Raw genomic sequence first — 22,082 nt, forward strand, 5'->3', positions numbered from 1 at the left:
CAAGCATGGGCTAGGACTCCCCAGAGACTGGGAGCCTTTTGTTTCCTACAAGAGGGGACAGGGGACAATAGACTTCATTGTGGTCCCCCCACCCCCCAATTTCCCTAACAAAGCTCTGGGCTCCCTTGGAGGGGCCCCAGTCTTGTCCTGGGGCCCAGCCACAGATTCTGCAGTAGTCTGGGATGCAAAGCAAGAGGAAAAACTTCCTTATCTAAGGCTCAGAAAGGGAGAGGCTGAGTCATCAGCCTGCAGGTAGGTGCTCTCACAGTCATGCCCTGAGAACTGTCTTCTTATACCCCCAGGGGGACAAATCTTTACTGACAGAGTTGGGGCTAGCACTCAGGCCTTTGCCTCAACGGACACGACTGAGCAACTGAACTGAACTGAACTGAAGGCTCTCCCAGGTATCAGAGCTTCCAAGCCTGGAGTCACTGCAGAAAAAGTCACTCCTGCTCATCAAAATCGGCTTAGACTGTGGGAGAGTCCAAGGCCTAAGTGTGTGTTTGGTCGGGGTGGGGCATACTGGTCATAGACTATTCCCTCTGTCCTGGAGCCTATTCCCCACCTCAGTTCCATGAAACAAAGAGATGAGGCTCCAAACAGGTAAGCCTAGCCCAGATTGTTGACAAAAAAAATTTATTTCCCTTTGAAATAAAATGTACAACCCAAAGAGCACAGGGCCTAAGGCAGGAGGGAGGATGGGGGGGAACACCAGAGAGCCCGTTTCGGGGCAGGAATCTGTGCCTCTGAGCCTGCTACCTGGCACCTTTGCCAAAGAGGAAGAGTCTTAAGTCAGCAATTTCAGAAGGGAAGGGAAATACATGTTGTGTCAGGGCTTTTTCTGGAGGTCATCCTTTAGGTACAGACCACCTCCACAGGGAGAAGCAGAATGGCACAGCCCTCGCAAATCATACAGCCCCCCTCCCCCGCTGCACCCCCCGCTTCATCCACAGGGACATATGGAGGCACAGCTAGGGAAGGGCACACACCAAATCAGAGGTGAAGTCAGGACTAGGACACCTGGGCAACCTTAGCAAGAGCCTGTGGTCACAGGCCTGAATGTGCAGAGCAGATGATTAGCACATGAGTCAAGTGAATGACCCCATGGGGAGAAATGGCTGTGGTTTTCTGGTAGCAGCCGCTGCTCAGTGGTCCCTGACCTCAGCGAGAGGTGGCTATGTAAAGGCCAAGAACCGGATGGTGGTTATGAACCTCAGGACTTTTTTTAGCACCAGATGGTGGAGCTCTCCTGCCAGCTCAGCTTCTTGGGGCTTCTCAGGTACAAGTGGTGCTGCTTAAAGGCCTCTGTGCCTACACGTGGAATGGGGGAAAGAAGAACCCAGCAGGGCTGGGTGAAACCTTGTCCTGGGCCCTTCCTCCCTCCTTCCCCTCTCCCCTAGCTTCAGTAGGGCTCAGAGAGGACACAGGGTGAGGGGAGGCCAGAGTGGTATCTTGTTCCTAGTTTCTGGGCAGTGGGCCTCCTCCCCAGCAGGAGGAGAGAAGGGTTTAGAACCGTTTTTCCTCAGGCTGGGAGGTAATGAGCAGCTCCTTGTTCCCGAAGTCCCACCACGCTGTCATGTGGAACGCCATGTTTGTCAGGACGACCGTGTACTCCAGGATGGCAAAGATGGTGTATACTGTGACAAGGACACAAGGAACAGGGCCTGATCAGCTTCCTTCTCTACCCTCCAGCGGCCTCTTGCTAGACTACCACCACCGCAGCATCACTACACAGAGTCTGGAACACAATGGCAGGCAGCCCCCAAGACCATTGCCCTATCACACATGACACAGGAAGCATCACAGCCATCCCAGGGCCACTGTGAGCACCTAGGAATCCTCGCCTGGTCTCACCTCCAGCCTCACAATACATGTTGTGCCGAAAGTAGACAGCCAGAGCCGTGAAGAAGGAGACGAAGTTGATGATGAAGAGCCGCTGTTTCCAGTTGTAGGACTTGCGGTCCTAGGGGGTGAGGTCTGTGATCATTCTGCAGCTTGTTAGATGTGTATGGACAGTCTCCCCTCTTGGCCCCAACTCCTGGGCTGAGTCTTAACCATCCTTAGTCATGGAAGGGGACACAGCCATGGGCAGCAGAAATGATGGGCATTTCATAGCCCTGCATTTGGGGGTGTAATGAGGCCAATGAGGCAGTGGGTCCCTCCCATTTCAGGGGGACAGAGTAAGTTACCTGGAGTTATCTACCAACCCAACACCTCCAGATACTGTGGGGAGAAGAGAAGTGGAGGGGGGAGGGGTGGTGGGGGTAAGACTGGAATGATTACAGACCACAAACCAGGACTCAGTGCTCTTAACCTGCTGCAGCCTAGGTGCTGCCCCTCCCTCTACTCCCATATGGAGCCTCCATCTCTTCTAGAAATGTTCTCCAGGTCCTCATATTACCCAAACCACGCCAGTTTCTGACCCATCACCCTCCCCGTCCCCAAGTCCAGCCCTAGCCCCAGTTTGCCACAGAATTCCAGTTTCCACCTCACCGTTACCCACATCCTGAGGACGAGAGTCCTTGACTGTCCTCTGGGCCGCCTGGAGCCCCACTAGGGGTAGACCGTACCTCTTGACTTACTGTGTGCTTCTTGGTCAGCCGCCAGAGGATGCAGGTGAGGAGCATGTGACTGAGGGATGAGGCGATGAACACAATGAAAGCATTTTCATGGATGGCTGGAGGGAGAGAGGAGGGATGGGAGCACGCCCTGCAGGGAGCACCCAAAGCCCCACGTCGGGAGGTCCCGGGCAGGGAGGAGGCAAGGACATCCCTTCCCCGAACCCTTCCCCGCTCCTTCTTCCCTTGTCTGGACACCCACTGAAGTCCTCAGAAGAGGAGACGTAGGTGAGCACTAGCAGCGCGACGTTCTCCACGACATTGAGGCCGAAGTTGAGGCGGCAAAGCGGGCGGTAGCCGGCACAAGGGGAGGTGCAGCTGAGGTAGTGGTTCCAGTAGGCGAAGGCCACCAAGAAGCGGGGCGCCGAGTGCAGACCGATGCAGAAGCGCCACACGTAGCGCTGGGGCACCTCTCCGCCGATGGCCGAGCTCACCGACGGCAGGTAATTGGGCACCTAGAGAGTTGTGACCCATCTGGGCGCTGACCCCCTGATGCCCCGCCCACCTTGAGATCTTTCTCTTCCAATAAACACCTTGACACTCAGAAGGTTCTGCTCCAGTCCCTTCCCTCCAGGAAGTCCTCCTTCAAAGCCTCACAGCTCTCCAGGGAGACCTCCCCTTCCAAGTCCCAGACCCTCCTGTGCCTGGTTCTGACTCCCCAGCCAACCTGGGGTTCATGCGGGTGCAGAGTGGGACAGTCTCCATCTCCCTACAGATGGCTGCGAAAGCTACAGCCAGGTTCAGATGTTCTTTGAGCCTACAGCACAGGACTGTGACTTGGATAAGGAACTGTGGGAGGGTCCATGACCCCAGCATCCCAGATTCAGTCCCAAGGATGGAAACATCTAAGCCTCCTTGGGACAGAGCTGGATTCACTTCCCAACCGAGCCTTTCCTGACTGCTTTCAGTTCACTTGTTCTTCTGGTCAGGGGTAGCAAGGCAATAGAAGGTGCAGGGAGATCCCAAGGGAGCTGGGCCAGAAGAATACCCCCATTCTGATCATGTTGAAGAAAGTGGGTGTTTCTAACCTGGTGTAGTCTAAGAAAATGACCCTGTTCTTATGTATATCTCTCATCCATTTTTCTCAAAGCCTGGAATTCCTCATTTCTTAAGGAAATGGAATGTCATTCTTTGAAGCTGAGGAAGGAGGAGATAATATCACACAACTGCAAGGACTGGTGTGTTGTTTATATGAGAGTGAGAGAATGCAGGGTAGGTAAACAGTAGTTTTGATGGGAACAGGAAGACCTTGAATGGGAGGAGGATCTCTTAGACTCTAGACTCTAGATCTCTTAGACTTTTAGACTCCAATGCCTAAAGAGTCTCTTTGACTCTAATGCCTCAAACTTTAATATGCATACAACTCATCTGAGATTGTGTGAGAATGCAGAAGCTCTGGAATCTGAAAATCTGCATTTCTAAAGGGCTCCATAACTATGGAAGTTACCAGTCTGTTGCCCACACTTTCTGTGGACTCTTTTAGACCTTCAACAAGAGCCAGAGCAGTACCAGAGCCCAGAAACCCAGAGAGGGAATGACCCTGCTGTGATGATAGCAGGACCAGTCTTCAGAGATGGAGTTCTGGAAGATCCCTTCCTGTCTGCCAGTGGGGATGCTGAATGGATCTCAGAGTGGCTGGGAAGGCAGGCAATGATGGAAGCAGCTCACGGGGCCGGGGAGGGCCTGGGGTGGGACCAGCCAGAGCCTTCTCAAGCCTTCACAGAAAAGGAGATGGATTCCCCCCAGCACTGTCAGAGGCAGCTGAATGCAGAGCTTTCAGAGAGGGTGATGCTCTCAAGGTACAACTTGAGATACCAAAACTCAAGATCAGTCTCAGATATTCAGTGATGAGGCAGCTTGGAGGCAATGGGTGTGCATCCCAGCTCTGCCTTTCTAAGCTGGGTGACCTTGAGCAAGTCACTTTACCTCTCTGAGCTTTTCCTCACTGGCAAAATAGGGATATCACCTGCCTTGCAGGGTGATGGTGAATACTAAATATAATGTAGGCAAGGCATCTGCAGTGAGTATAAGCAATGGCTTTCAGAAGACAAACTTTCCTGAAAAGCCTGCCAAAAAAAGGTGTGATCTATGTGGCTACTGCAGAGAAGGCAATGGCACCCCACTCCAGTACTCTTGCCTGGAAAATCCCATGGGCAGAGGAGCCTGGTAGGCTGCAGTCCATGGGGTCACGAAGAGTAGGACACAACTGAGCGACTTGACTTTCACTTTTCACTTTCATGCATTGGAGAAGGAAATGGCAACCCACTCCAGTGTTCATGCCTGGAGAATCCCAGGGACGGGGGAGCCTGGTTGGCTGCCAACTACAGGGTTACATAGAGTCGGACACGACTGAAGCGACTTAGCAGCAGCAGCATGTGGCTACTGACCATGGGAAGGCTGGCTTCTGAGTGACAGGTGGGAGTCATATCTGGACTGGACACTGCTGAGACCTCCAAGCCTCTTCACTTGACTTTCCTGCTTCTCTGGGTAGGTCCCCTGTGTAGGGTTAGTGGGAGTGTTGTCTTCACTTCCTAGAATATTCATTCTGAAAACACCTGCCCCAACCTCAGCTACTTTAAGGAGAACTGTACCAACATCTAAGGCTTGGCTGGGAGAGCCCAGAGCACTCAAGGACCCAGAGTCCTGACTGATGCTGGGAAATAGGTAAAGGGTAGAGATGATACAGAGTTTGGGGGAATGCCTCAGGAGGATTAGAGAATTAGGGCCCTGTGGCTACTCGTCCCATCCTCGCAAGCTCCTCTCAGGTTAGGGGTGGGCACAGCATTCAAAGAGTAAGAACTGCCTCCCTCATCAACTCACTCAAACTCTCTCTCTCTCTCTCTCTCTCTCATACACACACACACACACACACACACACACACACACACACACACACACACACAATCAGGTATAGGTACTCATATTCACCCCTGCCATCCCAAGTATTAACGTTCCCCACTCACCAACTATGCCAGCAACAAGCAACAGAGAAGCTATCAGAGCCCAGGTACACAGTACCCAAATCCCCCTCCCCAAAAAGCCCAGAGCTAAGGGTACTGAGAGACAGGAGCATTCCTTTCCCCAAGAGTAGGAACCCTTTGGCCTGGAGGACATGACTCAGTGGATCTATGGCAGGGCAACAGATCAGAAATTCACATGGTGTAAAGGGAGAGGGTCCAAAAACTTCCTTATCATAGCATGTCATGTTTCACCATTAGAGATTCATTCTTTTGCCCTTGGATAGAAGTCCCCTGACTTTTATGGATGACTTTTCTTTATTTCCTACCACCCATCCTCTTCCCCATCCCTTGCCAACTGGATAAAAATTCCTATTCCTATGACAATGCAGAGTACTAACCACTATATGTTCACAGCTCCCATTCCTATCAGAACTACCTGCTACTCCTCTCTGAACTCCATCCCCTCTACTCTAACCTCATAGTCCCCATCTCAGCTCCGGAACCTCCTGTACCATGAACTAAACCCCTGTACCCTGCTCTTGCCCTGCTGCCCTTAAATCTGTTCTGCACACAGGAGCCAGAATGGTCTTCTAAACCTCAAATCTGATCATGTCCCTTTCTTGCTTAAAATCTTTCCAAAGCTCCCCATTGTCCCCTGGATAAAATCAAAAGTTGTCAACCTGGCACTCATGAAAATCCTTCTTCACCCCCACAGCAACAATTCCCACCCACATCACCCCCACTGGACCCTCACTCCCCTCCCCCCACCCGGACCCTCACTCCCCTTCCCCCACCCCAACCCTCACTCCAGGAAGGAAGTCTCTGATTTCGGAGCTGGGTGAAGAGCTTCTTCTGAACCCACCATCTCTGTGCTCCTTTTATCACAAAAGGAATCTCATTTCACAGTGCTGGGAACATCTGTGCCTAAGTCTGTCTCTTGCAGGAATAAGATGCTAAGGGCAAGTCCATGTTCAACTCCATGCCTCTGATACAGAACCTGCGTCCCCCTGGGCCCTCAGGAAAGCCTTGGTGGACTGCTCTTAGAAGCAGGGGCTCCTTTTAGGTTTCCAGCTGGCAGAGCTCTGAGGATACAGGTTGTGGGGCCTGAGACTGCCAGAAGAGAAACCAAGCTAGAAGAACACAAGGTAGGGCTGGGGTCTTCTCAGGTCAGACCTCTTGTTAGGGCTAAAGCCACTCGTTACTTCTCCTCACTCCTGGCCTCATCTTAGCCCATAGTCCTGGCTTCCTTTCCAGTCTGGTCTTTCTTCAGCCCTCTTCTCCCTCTCGAGATCTCTCCTGCCTATTCCTTCTCTCTTCCTTTCCCCCTCCTCCCCTTCTGCCACCTTGCACCCTCTACAATCCTCTTCTAGTCTTGGAGGACTGTGACTCTACTTTCCCTGGCTCTGTCTCCTCAAAACACACCCCCTGACTTCCCCCGCCACAACCATCCTTTTATCCCCCTCCCCTCTCACCCTCTGCCTTCTCTCTGACTCTGACATTCTACCGTTATTGCCATCTCTTGAACTGGCCCTGACCCAGGCGCTGGGGAGCCTGGCACTCACCCCACAGTCAGTGGCCACTGTGTACTCAAAGTGGAACACCAGAGACCAGATGATGCAGAAGAAGAAGCCGAACACAGGGAAAGTGATGACCCATGAGACCATGGCTTTGAAGCGGAGCTGGAACACGGTCCCATCGGGGTCCAAGGGCTGGGAGGCCGCAGAGAACATCCTGTAGGGAGTGGTGCTCAGGCAGGGCAAGGGACACAACCTGGGGCCTGGTGGGGATACCTGGGCCTGGGAAAGTGGGGCATTTTCTAGAGCTAGCTCCTCAGAGGACAGGGAAGAGGCAGAGTAGAAAGAGTAGGAAGGGCATAAAGGAAAAAGAAAATGCGGAAGAGGAGGTACAAGGTGGAAGGGCCAGGACAGCAGAGAGAGGCACAGTCAGCTCATAGGAGTCCCCTTGGCACATTGCTCTTGTAGGTTCACCTCTGGAAGAGTCTGGAGAATCGAGGTTCCCAGTGGCCTGGACATGGGAGTTCTAATGGCCTGCCTCATTCCCATGACCCTCATAACCACTCAGGAAAAGGGTCAGAGGATGGAAGGGTTATTAGTCCCATATCACAGAAGGGAAGACCAAGGCCCAGAACTATGCAAGGATTAAACATTAGGACTAAGGCCTCTTGCCACCTGACAGCTTAAGTCTCCAAGCCAAGGCCTTCTTCAGGCCAAGTAACCCAGACAAAGGACCCTTGGCTCAGAGTGGCCCAAGCTCTCCTACTGACCCTGTCTGACCACATTCCTGCTCTTCACCCAAGTTCAACTAGGAACAATGGGAGGGCCCAGAACCTATTCAATGGGACCACAGGCTATCAGCCATCCCACCCCCAGGCTCAGAATGATCTAAGCCTCAGGCCAGCAGTACCCTGACCCCCAAGATACAAGGGTCTCTCCGGTGGCCCAGAGTTCTATCTTCTTCCTCTCTGAGAAGACCATGTCACCCAATTCCAGGTTTTCAGGAATCTGGGGGTCATGGGATTCTTCTCTGCTCAGCTTGAGCCTGCCATGCTGGGCCAGACCCAGGAAACAGAGACCTAGACGGAGGGGGTGGGTTTTTTCTGCTCCCTTCTTCCCCTGGACAGAGAATGCCCTCCCCAACTCCCCTTGACCACATGACCCTTCAAGCTGGGCTTCCTTCTGGGGGGCAGATGGAGATGGCTTTGGATTAAAAGGCCTAGAACCAAATCTCCCCATGGGAATCAGACCTCCCTCCATTAAGGGAACCCCAGTCCACACTAGTCCAGCTCAGTTTCGGGGAATTGGGGTGGGGGTAGGTGCACAAAGCAACACTCACACTGGGTGCTGAAGGATCCGGGGCTTGGGTTGAGGGCTCTAGCCAGACTGAGACTGCTCTAAGACTTCAGGGTCCCACCCCCAGTTCCCTAGGGCCTGCCTCCCGCCCACAGTGCCCAGATCTCCACGCCTGCTGAGGCACACAGCCTTCCCAGGACCAACAAGGCCGTGTCATAAATCCCAGAACACTCTGCAAAGGTAAGAAGTGATAGCGGCCAAGGTCAGCCCACAGCAGATCCCTTTGCCAGAGATGGGGGTGGGGACTTTTCTGAGGGTTGGGTCCAGGGATGTAAGCAGGTTTCTGGGAAGGGAAAGGGAGAAAGCAGAATAGGATTTAGCCCCTTTGTGTTTGAGCAGAACTGAATATGTCTGCTGGGCCCATCAGAGAGCTAGCTAATCTTAAACAATAGATTCAGGGTCCAAAAGAGATCTGGAGGGGGCTGAACATGCGGTATCAGTGTCCAGCCTGCACCTGTGCAGAAACACCTCGTGGCAGCACAGGCTGCGTTCACAGAGGTCTAACAGCCAGTAACAGGAATAGAACAGTCCTGTTTTGGGCTGAACTGCCCAGGCCATAGGAAGTGCTATGCTCAGATCAGGGCCTTGAAGACAGTAGTGATTAACTGGGCCAAGCCCAGGGGCATATGTCTTATAAGGATTGCCTGACGGACTTGGAACCATGCTACCTAAGAAGAGAAAACTCAAGGGCCCCTGCATTACTGCCTTCCCATCTCTGCAGGGCTGTCTGGAAGCCAGGTGGAAAAAGCAGCTCCAAGGGTCTTAAAGCAGAGCCAGAGCTAGGACAGATACCCACCAGAAAGAGAGGGTGTGCTCACTGTAAGAAAGAGCTTGCTAATTGTTAGTTACCAAGTCTCCCTGGAATCGACTGCCTGGAAAGGAGAGAAGCCCCCCACCCCCCATCACTGGGGACATGCAAGCAGAGGCAAAATCATCTAATTACAGACTAAAGATACTTCTTTAGTATCTGGGTGAGAAATCCAGATCATATATGAAAATCTCCACGTGGATCCATCACAGTACTCCCAAGGAGTAGGGACAAAATACCCCTGGGGTCCCTAGGCCTAGTCCTGCCCAAGAGAGGCCAAGTACCCTTCCAGCAGCTACCTATGCCTTAGCTCCCCAAGGAGTATGCTGAGAATGGGTTATAAGTATGCTGAGGTTATTGATCCCATTATCCCTTGGAGCCTGCCACAAGGGCCAGAGCAAACACCCTATTCCGTCTAACTCCATATGCCATACAAATATTATAATTTTCTGTATGGACTATGACTACATTATATCATGCCTTCCTTTTCCCAGGACAATGGGCTGCTGTGTGTTGGGGTGGAAGGCGGGTGTCCTATCCATTTATTCAACAAATACTTTTTGATTCAGACACAATGCCCACCTTCAAGGAGCTCCCAGCCTAGTAGGAAAGAGAGACACACATGCAGTGTGACAGAACTGTATGAGAGAACACCAGTTCTACGAGCACTCAGAGGAAGGAGTGATTAAGCTTGCCCCATGGAGGCTAGAGAAGCCTATCGGAAAGAAAAGACACCTGAGAAGGGTTTTGCAAGATGAAGAGGAGTTGGCCAGGGTAAAAGAATACTGGATGCATTATCTAAAGTGAGAACCAGGTCAGGAGAGGCTGTTGGATGAATCCTTTCTGATCATCCGCTTCAGATCAACTGGTCATCCCTTTTTCTTCCAGTCCTGTTCTTTCTGATGGCTCCTAGTTCTAAGTCTCACCATACTGGCTGCAACTCAAGGCCCATATCCACCCACTGACAAATCAAGAAGAAGGATATTCTTGATTTCCTTTATTTGTATATAATAAATAAATAAAGTGGGCCCCCACACCTGCCAGTCAGATCCCAGTCGTGGTTGTACCCCATATTCTCGAGCAGATGCTCTTTATACGAAGGTGGGAAGCTCAGCTATTTGGGGGCCTTCTGAGCTCTCTGTGAGGCTGGTCCAAGGGTTCATGTAGTCTTTCCCACTTAGAGACTCTTGGCTAACTTTCTCTCCTGCCCTGTCTTCCAACTTGACAGTCTCCTTTTCCTTTTCCTCCTTCTGCTCCTCACGCTTCATATTTCCCAAACCATCTGCCCATCTCCTCTACCTGGAGTTCTACACTAACCCTGAGAAGGAGGAGAACAGGAATTCTCAACCCTGTTTTAGACATGGGGAAAGTGAGGCTGTCCCTGAGTCTCAAGTAACACAGAGTCAGCGGATGAACTAGGAAGATAATAAAGGTTCGCAGAGGTCTTACCCCATTTATTCCAATAATCTACAGAGAAAGAACTCACAACTTTCTTTCTAGCCCAACATCCCATATCCCTATCCAAGAGGGTGTATGGACACCTAGGGAACCTCAGAGGTCATGGGACCTACCCCAGAAAACACATGTACATACATATAATCAGGTCCCCAGTCAGACAGGCACAGATAGTCTCTCTCACACACAGACCCCAATCAAAGCCATTATAGTCATGTCCCTCACAGTTAACACACACACTTACATAATCACATTCCCATGGAGACAAGCACAGCCCACAACAGAGCCACACTAAGAAGCCCCAAGTGCCCTCTAGCCCAGTCTTATTCTCTACCCTCCAGAAAACCCTGGGGCTGCTGAATCTGCCCCTCTGTGAAGTAAGGATTGGGTTCTGGGTTCTGGAGCTACCCAACTTTAGGGACCCTGTCCCCCAGTGACCTCCATGAAAGGTGGAGGGAGACTAGTCCTTGGGACTTCCATTTGCAGGCACCCCCAGCAGCCCAGTAATGTGTGATGGCTAATTCTTTTACAAGAGATTCAGGATTCAAAACAGATCTGATTAGGCCTGAATACAAGGTATCAATGCCTCCCCCCCAACAAACCCTACCCCACAGTGTGTGGCCGTAGTCTCCTTGAAGTGGAAGAGCAGGGACCAGAGGACGCAGAAGAGGAAGGCGACAAGTGGACAGCAGACCGTGACCAGGGCCACCAGGGTGAAGCGGAGCCGGACCAGGGTCCCATCCCGGTCCAGCGGCAGTGGAACCTGGTACATCTTGTCAGACCTGGGGATGGAGTGGTGTGCTGTCAGGGCCCAAGGTAGTGAGGCTGGTACTCAGTGGGGAAGCCAGCCCTTGTGCTCAGTCCTCAGTTTAGCTGTGGGGTGGGGGGAATCTGAGAAGGAAGCCACCGAGCCCCTAAGCTTGGACAGCTACTGCCCAGGACAAGGAAGATGGACTCAGACTCCCATGAGAACATTCACCCTCCATTTCAGAGGAAAGAATGAACCCACTCTATGCTAAGATGAAGCTTGAGTAAGTCAGGAAAACTTCTCATCCCTATGCCTGGCTTGACAGGAGCTGGTTGAACTAGTCTCTCTTGTTTCAGGAACAATCCTAAAACCTCCCAGTGGTCAGAATGGCCCATCTCCTCCCCCAGACCTTGGAGCCTCCATGTTTCAGGGCCTCCCATCGGCTCTCTCAGCTTCATCCATCGGCTCAGGACCCTTCTGCACCTTCAGTCCCTTCCCAGGCTCTGTGTGCTCTGTGTGCTTGCACCGCAGTCCACAGTGGCAAGGACTCCATGGAAGCCAGCAGAATGCCAACCCCCTGCCTGTCCCCACCCGCTGCCTCACGTGTTTTGAGACTGAAAGGCTTTGCAGCATCAGGCCTGGTGCTAGCCTAGGCTTGCTGTTTGCTGAAGAGAGCTGCCTGGTCAGCTTCTGGAGGCTTCCCAGTCCCCAGGGGCCTGTCCACTCTCCTCCAGGAGCTAGGTAAGGTCTGAGATTTGCCCCCCTCCAATGAGATGAGGATATCTAGGGTCAGGCCTTATACTACCAGCCAAGTATACACCAGCAATCCTAGTCCAGCCCCAACCCCAGGGCACTGAAGAGGACACTGAGGCCAAGAGACTGGCAGGACTCAGGGACTGGACTGGCTTGGGGTCACACAGCAAATAGAAGGAAGAGCCAGCAGTGAGGAGACATGGCACTCAACATCACACACTGCACTCTGGCCTTCCTTGACCCCCTCCTCCCTGGGCCAGAGCTCTGGGCAGAAGGGTCAGGTTAGGAGGGGAAAGAGAAGGGGAAACTGTCCCTAGGAGGAAAAAAGCTAAAAAAACAAATCCTATATAGATGAGTTAGCCCTGTTCCCATTTTAAAGACGGAGAAACCAAGACACAGAGAGAGGAAGGTCCTTTCTCAAAAGGACATGCTGAACCTGAGGGAAAGCCGTCCTCAGAACTTAGGCATCCTGTTGCCAAACTATGGCTGACTCAGATACACAAAGAGCCCGCAAAGAGCCCGCCCTTCTGGACTCCAGGGCCTGGCCTGGAGACCAAGCCCCAGCTCTGCCTGGCCCCGCCCTCAGGAAGAACTCTGACCTCCTGGAGGCCAGCCTCCTCCTGGAATCTGGAAAATGCCAGGTGGATATGCCTCTCATCCATCTTCCTCCACCCACCCCTCTGCCAGGCTCTGTCAGGCAGCCTGCCGCAACTGCTCAAGCTCCAGTACTTCCGGGGGGCTAGACGCTTCCCAGAGAGTGGTGGAAGTGGCTCTGGTGGCCCTCCCAAATTAAGCACATTCTGACATTGTTCGGATCATCCCCAAAGACCTTCCCCACCCAGCTCAAATCCAAATTCTGTGGTTGTAATGGTACTAGTGCCCCTTTCCAACATCCCTTCCTGAAGCCAGCTGCTCTGGATCACTCAGGAATCACTGGGACCCCCAAACTGAAGAGCAGATCCTCAGGGAATGAATAGGCAGTGCCTAAGACAGGGGATGATAAGGTTTCAGGAATAGTCTGTTCCATTTCTTGGAGGTATACCTAACTTCCCTTTTAGCTGTGTGACCTTGGGCAAGTCACCTAACCACTCTGGGCCTGTTTTCACAGTTATACAACATGGGATTGTGTGATCTGGATTACTAATAAGTCCATACCAACTGGGTCATTCTACTCTCCCAGGCCTCAGGACAGAGAGCTCCCTATCTGAAGGGCAGCTGTTCAGCCCCAGTCAACTCTAACTTCTTTCTACACAGGTACCACTCCATTGAAAACTGCTTTCTCAGGAGTATCCCTAGTTTATTTCCAGAGATCCTCAAACATCTTTTCAGGCTCCAGTCCAAAATCCACACTTGTTGGATGAGTACTAGGCACCCTGTTCAGAACTAGATATACATTGTTTCTTTCAATCCTCACAATACAACTCTATGAGGTAGGCACTATAGCCTGTATATTTCCATTTTACAGAAGAGGAAAGTGAGGCTCAAGGAGGTTAACACTCGCTCAAGGTCATAGGCTAATGACTGGCAGAGCTGGGATTTGAAACTCATCTCTGGGGTTGCAAAGCACCCCCGCACCTCCCTCCTGGTATAATCTGGACCAGGAGTCGCTGCGGAGTGAAGCGGGGAGAGCTCACTCCGGCACATCGGGCACGTGTCGGGGAGCAGAGGGAAAAGGGGTCAGCTCAGCCAGCGAGGAGAGGAGAGCAGCGGTTCCTGGGCAGGTCGCGGGACCCCCACAGCCTGGGGCCCGGCCCTGCGGAGGCCAGACCGCGTGACGGAGCTCCTCCAAGTGGGGCTGCAGGCAGCCCCGAATACCCATCCCCATACTCACCCAGGCTGCGGCGGCGAAGAGGCCGCGCCGGCGCAGGCCGGGAGCCGGGAGCACCGGGGGGAAACCCAGGCCCGGCCCGGGGGGCGAGCGGCAGGGGGCGGGGCGGAGCGGGAACGGCGGGGGCGGGGCCGGCGCGCTCGAGGCGGAACTTGGCAAGGAAACTGAGCCCAATTGCTCTGCTGGCCCCTCCCTGCTTCTGCGGCCCAGGACCCAGAGCTGTCCCCCTTAATCTGGCGTCCCCTCATGCCATGCCGATCCAGCCCTGGTCTGCCCCACTAATTCCGGCTGCGTGGGGGCAGCCGGAAGAGCCCCGGACAACTGGGTTTGCCACGCTGGATAAGCCACCTTGTCACCTTACCTCTCAGCAGCGTTCCATCACCTGTTGAAAGAACATACAGTTAATTCAGGAAGGCCCCGAATTCTCTCATTTCCTGACCCCGGTGTCTATCCACCCCCACCCCAATCTAGACGAATTATCCAGCTATCCAGCTTCGTCCTTTTAAAACACTAAACCAGTTTGGCCCCAGCCTCGGTGCCCCTCCCCTAAACTTTACTCCCCAGAACCCAGTCGGGGCATTTCAGCAAAGGGAAGAGCACATAATAAGGAGTGAGATCCCGTGGGGCCCACCCCCGAAACTCTGGGCCAGAGCTATTCCTGCCCTTGATCAGGAGAGGGCGCCTGGTCACATCTGTCATAAGACAAGAGAGCTGATCTCCTTCCTTCGCCCAGTCCCGGGTCTCTCTTCACCGTCAGGGCTGATCCCCAGAAACCAGCCTCCACGCGGGCTTCCTTCCCCATCCTGACGGATCCCTGAAGGGGACTTGTGGCTACCTTTATAAAGACCGTTCTACCTCAATAGGGAAAAAGGATGAAGAGGCCAGTAATCCCTCCTCTAGTTAAAATGTGGGGTTGTCTGAGCACATGCAGCAGGTGCAGGATGCCTGAGGTAGACACTGTTTCCATCACATCGTTCCCATTTACATCCACACATTTTGAGCACCTCGTGTGTCCCAGGCACTCTTCTACATTTTATGTGTTATCCCATTTAATCCTCATAAAAGCCCTATGTGGTAGATACTATTAATATCTCCATTTCACCAATGGAAAACAGAAGCCAAGTTACCTAATCACACAGCTAGCAAGTGTCAGAACCAGGATTGGGTCTAGCACCTAAGGGCATTCCCTTAATCACTATACACTGTTAATTCCACAAGGTAGCTATCATCATCACTTTGTAGAAGGGGAAACAGAGGCCCAGGTTTGATTAACTTGCCAGAGCCCTTTTGCGTGCATTCACTCTTGTTCATTTACTCAGCCTAGGCCCTCTCTGTGGCAGGCCCTGAGCTGAGCAATGGTGGGGGACCCAGAGGTATCCTGCTTACTACTGGGGGCTTCAAATCTACAAGGAAGGTGTCTTATTAAAAACTACTTTTCTTGACTTGAATTCTCCCCAACACTGTCCTTTAAGGTCCCAGGGCAAGTGAGCAATTAGTAAAACTTTAGTGAAAGAACCACTCCTATTTAGTTTTGAAAACAATTTAGGTTTTCTTCCTTAGGGCTTCCTGTCATCCTCTTTGTCTAGCTCCAACCCACACGTGCCTGCTCCTGGCCCTGCTCCTGGCCCTTGCTTCCTATCTTAACCCCTTATCTGTTCCTTTGACTCTAAGTTCTGTTCCCTGGGGCTGGGTCCTTTCTCCCTGCCTCTAGACTACCTCTAATGCCTGAAACTTGAGGCACTCTAACTGGCATTTAATTATCTGGTGATTTGGACGATTCCCCATCATACAGTCTGGAGTCTCAGTTTCCTCATCTCTAAAATGGTTTTAGGAATATCCACATTATAGGGTTGTAAGAATTAGATAACATACATGCCAGGTATGTGGAAGGTACTTAATATACCACGTTAACTACAGCTAGATGTGTCAGCTACAGCAGGAACTTGTCCTGATTGAGCCTTTTCTGAATTGTCTGACCTCAGCAGTCACTGATCCTCTCTGAATCTGTTTCCTCCACTGTCAGTTTCAAAGACTGATTCCTACTTGATTTATATGGGGAAAAGTGGAAGAAAAAGATAAGTTCTTACTATGTGCCAGGGATTTCATATGCATTCTCTTAGTCGATATTCTTAATAATCTGGTGAGCTAAGTTTGATGAAAGCCATTTTACAGAGAAAGAAGTTGAACAAGCATCTAAGCTTCTAGTCTCACCCTTATTCAGGAGGCACTCGATGTTTGCTGAACTGGCGTTTATCCATTGTCCAAATAGCTGCTGCTTTTGTTGAAGCTTTCCAGTGTCTCCTGACCTCCCAGTTGGTTTGCCTGGTACCTAGACATACCCCAAGGAGACCTGTGCCTGAAACACCACCACCATCTTTAAGACCTTAGCCATGATCACCGCTCCAATCCCCTTTGCACATATGCATACCAGATAGTCCAAGCTGTCTGAGAATTTGTTTTCAGGGTTGTTCCAGAAGCATGGGGTGGTGCAGAGGTGGAGTGGGCGGTGGAGCAGAACAGGGGAAGTGAATGTGGGATGTAGTTGTCAAGGAATGCTCTCCCTGTAGGAGATCTCCTTCTCTACCCTCCTACCTCTCCATCATCTTCCCCTTTACAGTCACATTGGCTCTTTTAATGACACAGAACTGATCACATCTGGCCCCTGCAGCAAATTAGTAAATCCTCATTCCTTTGGGGGCTTCCCAGGTGGTGCTGGTAGTATAGAACCTGCCTACCAAAGCAGGAGACATAAGAGATGCAAGTTCAATCCCTGGGTCTGGAAGATCCCCTGGAGGAGGGCATGGCAACCCACTCCAGTATTCTTTCCCGGAGAATCCCATGGACAGAGAAGCCTGGTGGGCTATAGTCTATAGGGTCACAAAGAGTTGGACACACTGAAGTGACTTAGCAAGCACATACACATGCCCTTTAGGATCTAGGGCAAACTCCTTAGTGCAGTATTGAACATCTTTCACAATCTGGTCATCCTCTGTTCCAGCAACCACATATTTTAACTATACTCACCTCTTACATGGAACTCTGCTTAACTTTCTCCTTATCTCTCCCTATCCCCATGATCTGCCCACTCCACAGGCAGTCTCTCATGGCTTTCCATTGCACCTTTTTTAGGGCTCTGACCACAATTAAGCAAAATAACTTGCTGCCTATTCCCTCCATCTTCCTGCCTATTCCCTCCATATTCCTTCCTCCATCATCAAATGAGCAATAGTTCAGAACTCATTTAAGGACAGAACCTCCACCTATTTCATTTATTTCTGAATCCCTCAGCTCAGTTTGGGACAGGCATACAGTAGGAGCCCAGAAAATGTTTGCTGGATTGATGTAATTGAATTGGATTTTGAAGGATGGGTAGAATTTAGATATATCAAGAAGAGATTTAGGAACTGCAAGAAAGGCAGCTGAAGAATGACTGCTGGTGATAGAGGGTGGAGGCAGAGGGAGCATGGCTTGGAGATAAGTGAAGTGGCAGAGACAGAGGCAGTGTGAAAGCATCTGGCCACATCAGGCCAAACTCTGCCCTGCCTCCTAGGCAGCCTCAGGAAAGTCTTCCTGGGTTGAAGAAGAGTGTTCTTTGTTCTTAGAAATTTTTTCAGGGCAGAGACATCTTTCTTGGATGGCTTTAAACTACTCACCCTATGCTGACCCATCTTTGCTCTAGCTCCACTCTGCCTCAGAGAGCAATTACATCTTCATTGTTCTGCAGAACATTTTTTGGCTCCTATCACTTCTAAGATGAAGTCCCAGTTTGCACCCGTGGATACACTGGGCTCTTTTCCGGTCCTACATCTCTGTCCTCCCTGTTCATCTGGCCTGGAATTCACCTTTTCCTTGTCTCAGCAAAGTCTACCCTTCCTAAAAAGGTATTGATTAGCATCATACCTTAGTAAGTTAGAAATGCATGTGGTAACTTCTAAGGCTATTACTAAAATAATAGAAAAATAATTTAATTTCCAAACCAATGCAGGAAGAAAAATGAAATAATCCAAGACTGCAAGAAAGGAGATTTAAATAGCCAATAAGCACATGAAATGATGGTCAATATCATTAGTCATTAGGGAAATGTATTAAGAAAACCCCACAGTGAGATGCCATTTCACACCCTCTAGCATTGCTATAATTAAAAAAAAAAAAAGGAAGAAAAAAGAAAATTACAAGTATTGGCAAAGATGTGGAGAGATTAAAACCCTCATACATCACTGGCAGGAATGTAAAATGGTACAGCCACTTGGAAAATAGTTCAGCAGCTCCTTAAGTTAAACATAGAGTTACTATATGACCCTATAGCAAATTTACTCCTAGGTATAAACATAAGAGAATTAAAAACACATGTCCACAAGAAACTTGTCCAAGAATGTCCATAGCAGTATTATTTATAGTGGAATAATCATTATTTATGGTGGAAACAACTCATGAATGCATAAACAAAATATGGTTTATTCATAAAATGGAATATTATCCTACTTATAAAAAGGAATGAAGTACTGGTGCATGCTACAACTTGGATGAACCTTGAAAACATTATGCTAAGTGAAAAGAAGTCAGACACAAAGGCCATGTATTTTATGATTCCATTTACATGAAATGTCCAGAATAGGTAAATCCATTGAGACAGAAAGTAGATTAGTAAATTGCCAGAAGCTGGGAGGAAAGGGAGCTGGGACATTATTGCTAATGGGTCTGGGGTTTCTTTTTGGGATTATTAAGATGTTTTGGAATTATATAGTGGTGGTGGTTTCACAACCTTGCAAATATAATAAAAACCTCTGAATTGTACACTTCAAATGGGTGAATGCTATATTATGAAAATTATATCTCAATTTTAAAAATCTGGCAAAGAGCTGGGCCTCAGTAAATGGCAGTTATTCTTACCAAAGAAACAGAATTTTTTAAAGTATATTTTAAAAAGAAGAGAAACAGAAACAGAACATCTGGAGGAAAGAGAAAGTCTAAAATGTTAGATAAAATCATAAATATACCAGTAAATTTATTAAACGCAATTGATTAAATGCTCTAGTTAAAAGTCAAAGATATTCACAAAAGATTTATATATTGATAAATCTAGTTATATGCCATTTATAAACATCACCCTTCCTTATCAAGTTATAGGAAAAGAAAAAGGAAATCAGTATTTACTGTATGCTTACTATGTGCCACACAGGGGCCAAATCTTTTGCAAATTCTATGATCATATTGATATTGTGCCCACTTTATAGACAAGGAAACCGGGGTATAGGATAATTAAATAATTTGTGTAAGATCTAAAAAGTGGCAGATCTAGGATCTGAACTTACATCTGTTTGAATCTAACTCCACTGCTCTTTCCAATGTACCGTATAAGAAATGGAGAATCATCTCACTGGAAGAAAGTCTCTTGCTCTTTTATGATTCTTTAGTCCTTAGTGGTCTGTCTTCTCCCTGGATTGCTGCATAGAGTGAGTTCTCAGGACGTGTGTAAGAGAGACTGGGAGCTCCTAGGATAGAATGGATTTTACTTAGCTTTGTCTCTCTTGGTTAGTGCAGTGTTGAGCAAGGGACATCTCTGAGCTCCTGATACTCAGGACAAAACCTGGCTCAGCAAACTTTGGTGAACATGCACCAAACTCCTTGGCTTTACAGGGGAAGAAGGAAGGTGATAACAATCAAAAGGGGTGTTATCAGAATTAGGCAGAGTAAGAGTATGTGGACCCAGGAAGCCTTGGCCCACAAAGAAGTCCTTCCTGGGGCAGAAGTCCCTGGGAATGATGAGCCTGTGGGCCACATGCCTACCAGAGTATGTAACAAGAGGTTCTTCTACTTAGAAATCACCATGGTGATAGGAAATTCCTTCTGGAGCACTTCTTGTCCAATGTCTCCTCCTCCAGTCTTCCAGTAAGTATACACTACTTAAGAGGCTCAGCTCCTACACACCTGCTAATACTCTGGACTGAAATACTCACTCATATAAGGCACATTTCTGAGCTTCTTGTCTGTGTCTGAGTCCATGTCTTAGAATGGGAGTTTCTTAACCTTTTTAAAGAATACAAATAATACCTACTATTTATTGAGGGTACCAGTGTACCTGGTACCATATGCCTTATTTCATTTAATTCTCACAACTCTGTAAGGCAAGTACTGATATTATCCCCATTTTACAGACAAGAAAACTGAGGTTCAGAAGAGTTAAGAAATTTCCCCAAGTTCATACAGCTAATACATGGTTGGGCTCAGATTTAAAGGCAGGGTTCTCTGACTCAAAAATCCCATACTTTTACTTAAGAAAGTAATTCACTCATTTCTGCATCAAACATTTAATGTGCACCTGGCCTCAGGGTGATCAAAATAAGTAAGTAAAGAAAAGGCTTAAACAGAGTTGGGTTTGAGGATTGGAAAGTGAGAAATCAAAGATTCGGGAGGGCAGTGAGGAAGTTGCTGTAACCCTCCAGGGAGACTTAATGACTTTCTGATGCTGAGCACAGGAAAGGGAGGGTGGAGGGAAAGGAGTAATACTTTGATGGAGGAGTTAGGGGAAGGTGTCTGGAGTCAGAAATTTAGCTTTACTATTTGATCATCCATATATTTACTTTTTTCTTCCTTCAAGCATCTACTGAACAACTACAATGTACTAGGTTTCTCCCACCCATTATCTTATCTTCACAACTACTCCACTTTTTAAGTATCTCTAATCCCTTGCCACCACTGAAAACCCACAATTTAGCTTTATCCATGTTTTGGCTCATTTCAATCTTGTATTAATGTCCCAGGAGGAGGGGGCGGTGGAGTGGTTATCCTAATAGGTTCTGCTTTCTGAGCACAGTACCTGCTATTTTGTGTGGAACCCTTAGTCACTTCGGGCTTCCCTTGTGGCTCAGCTGGTAGAGTCCGCCTGCAATGCGGGAGACCTGGGTTCGATCCCTGGGTTGGGAAAATCCCTTGGAGAGGGGAAAGGCTACCCACTCCAACATTCTGGCCTGGAGAATTCTATGGATTGTATAGTCCATGGGGTCGCAAAGAGTCAGACTGAGCAACTTTCACTTTCACTTTCCACTTAGTCACTAGATCTAGTTTCTAGAACATGTTCAACTCACCCCTTTGAGATAATCTGTCTCCTGCTCCCCCAGGCTACACCCTGGGGGAAAAGGAAAAGTGAACCCGCTCAGTCGTGTCCGACTCTTTGCGAACCCGTGGACTGTAGCCCTCCAGGCTCCTCTATCCATGGGATTCTCCAGGCAAGAATACTGGAGTGGGTTGCCATTTCCTTCTCCAGAGGATCTTCCCAACCCAGGGATCAAACCCCTGGATCAAACCCTAGTCTCCCGCATGGCAGGCCGATGCTTTATCCTCTGAGCCACCAGGGAATACAAGGCAAAGGAACACCAATTTGAAAAAGAAGCTCTAACCTCCAAGAGCCCCGCCCTGAAGATAAGACAGTAAGTAACAGAATACAAAGAAACAAAGCTGTAACAGAGGCCTGCCCAAGCATCACCCCAACTCGCTGGAAAGGCTGATCCACAAAGGTATCCCAGGGGAGGCGGGATCATTTCAATTAGAACTTTAGGAACCCCTAAAGTGCAGGTGGGAAAAAAGTCCCAAGAATTGTAATTTGTACCAAACCCTAAGCTGAGCCACTCCCTTAGGGCATCACTAACACTCCCAATGTCTATGCTATGGATTCAGAGAGGGAGAGGTTAAGTTGGGCTGGCATGTATCAGGAGACAAGAAGGCCAGGTTTGGGGGCCTTGGAGCAGCTGCAGGCGAGCTACGCAGATAGACCTAGGCGGGCTCTCCAGCTCCGCACGTGGTCTGGGCAGGAAATGAGGGCCGGACGACAGGAGAACTTTCCCATGACCACCCGCGGACTGAGGCAAAGGAAGGGTAGAAGAATTACCATGCCATCCTGGAGCTTCACTCTGATTGGCCCGAGTCTCAGCAGTCTCGGTGTCTCCGCTCCAGAGAAGGGCGGAGCCTCGGCATAGCGTCATCACCCTTATCCCACCCCCCGCCCGATGTAGCCACTCACCAGCCCACTTCTAGGGGCCCTATGT

At 49.8% G+C, this 22,082-nt stretch overlaps 1 protein-coding gene across 10 annotated transcripts; it reads right to left on the reverse strand.

The window, feature by feature from the left end:
- Positions 1 to 619: 619 nt before the first annotated feature.
- Positions 620 to 22,023, reverse strand: PGAP2 (post-GPI attachment to proteins 2). 10 transcript variants are annotated; one of them, XM_059874940.1, is made up of 9 exons: positions 21,926 to 22,001; positions 19,353 to 19,532; positions 14,402 to 14,422; positions 11,319 to 11,493; positions 7,141 to 7,309; positions 2,821 to 3,073; positions 2,571 to 2,677; positions 1,855 to 1,963; positions 620 to 1,637 (listed from the first exon to the last, which is right to left on the reverse strand). In XM_059874940.1, exons 2-9 carry the CDS (start codon positions 19,411 to 19,413, stop codon positions 1,507 to 1,509), a joined length of 1,026 nt encoding a protein of 341 aa, XP_059730923.1. In that variant the 5' UTR covers positions 19,414 to 19,532; positions 21,926 to 22,001; the 3' UTR covers positions 620 to 1,506.
- Positions 22,024 to 22,082: the final 59 nt, after the last annotated feature.

This window comes from Bos taurus, chromosome 15 (genome assembly GCF_002263795.3).
Source record: "Bos taurus isolate L1 Dominette 01449 registration number 42190680 breed Hereford chromosome 15, ARS-UCD2.0, whole genome shotgun sequence".
NCBI classification, from domain to species: Eukaryota; Metazoa; Chordata; class Mammalia; order Artiodactyla; family Bovidae; genus Bos; species Bos taurus.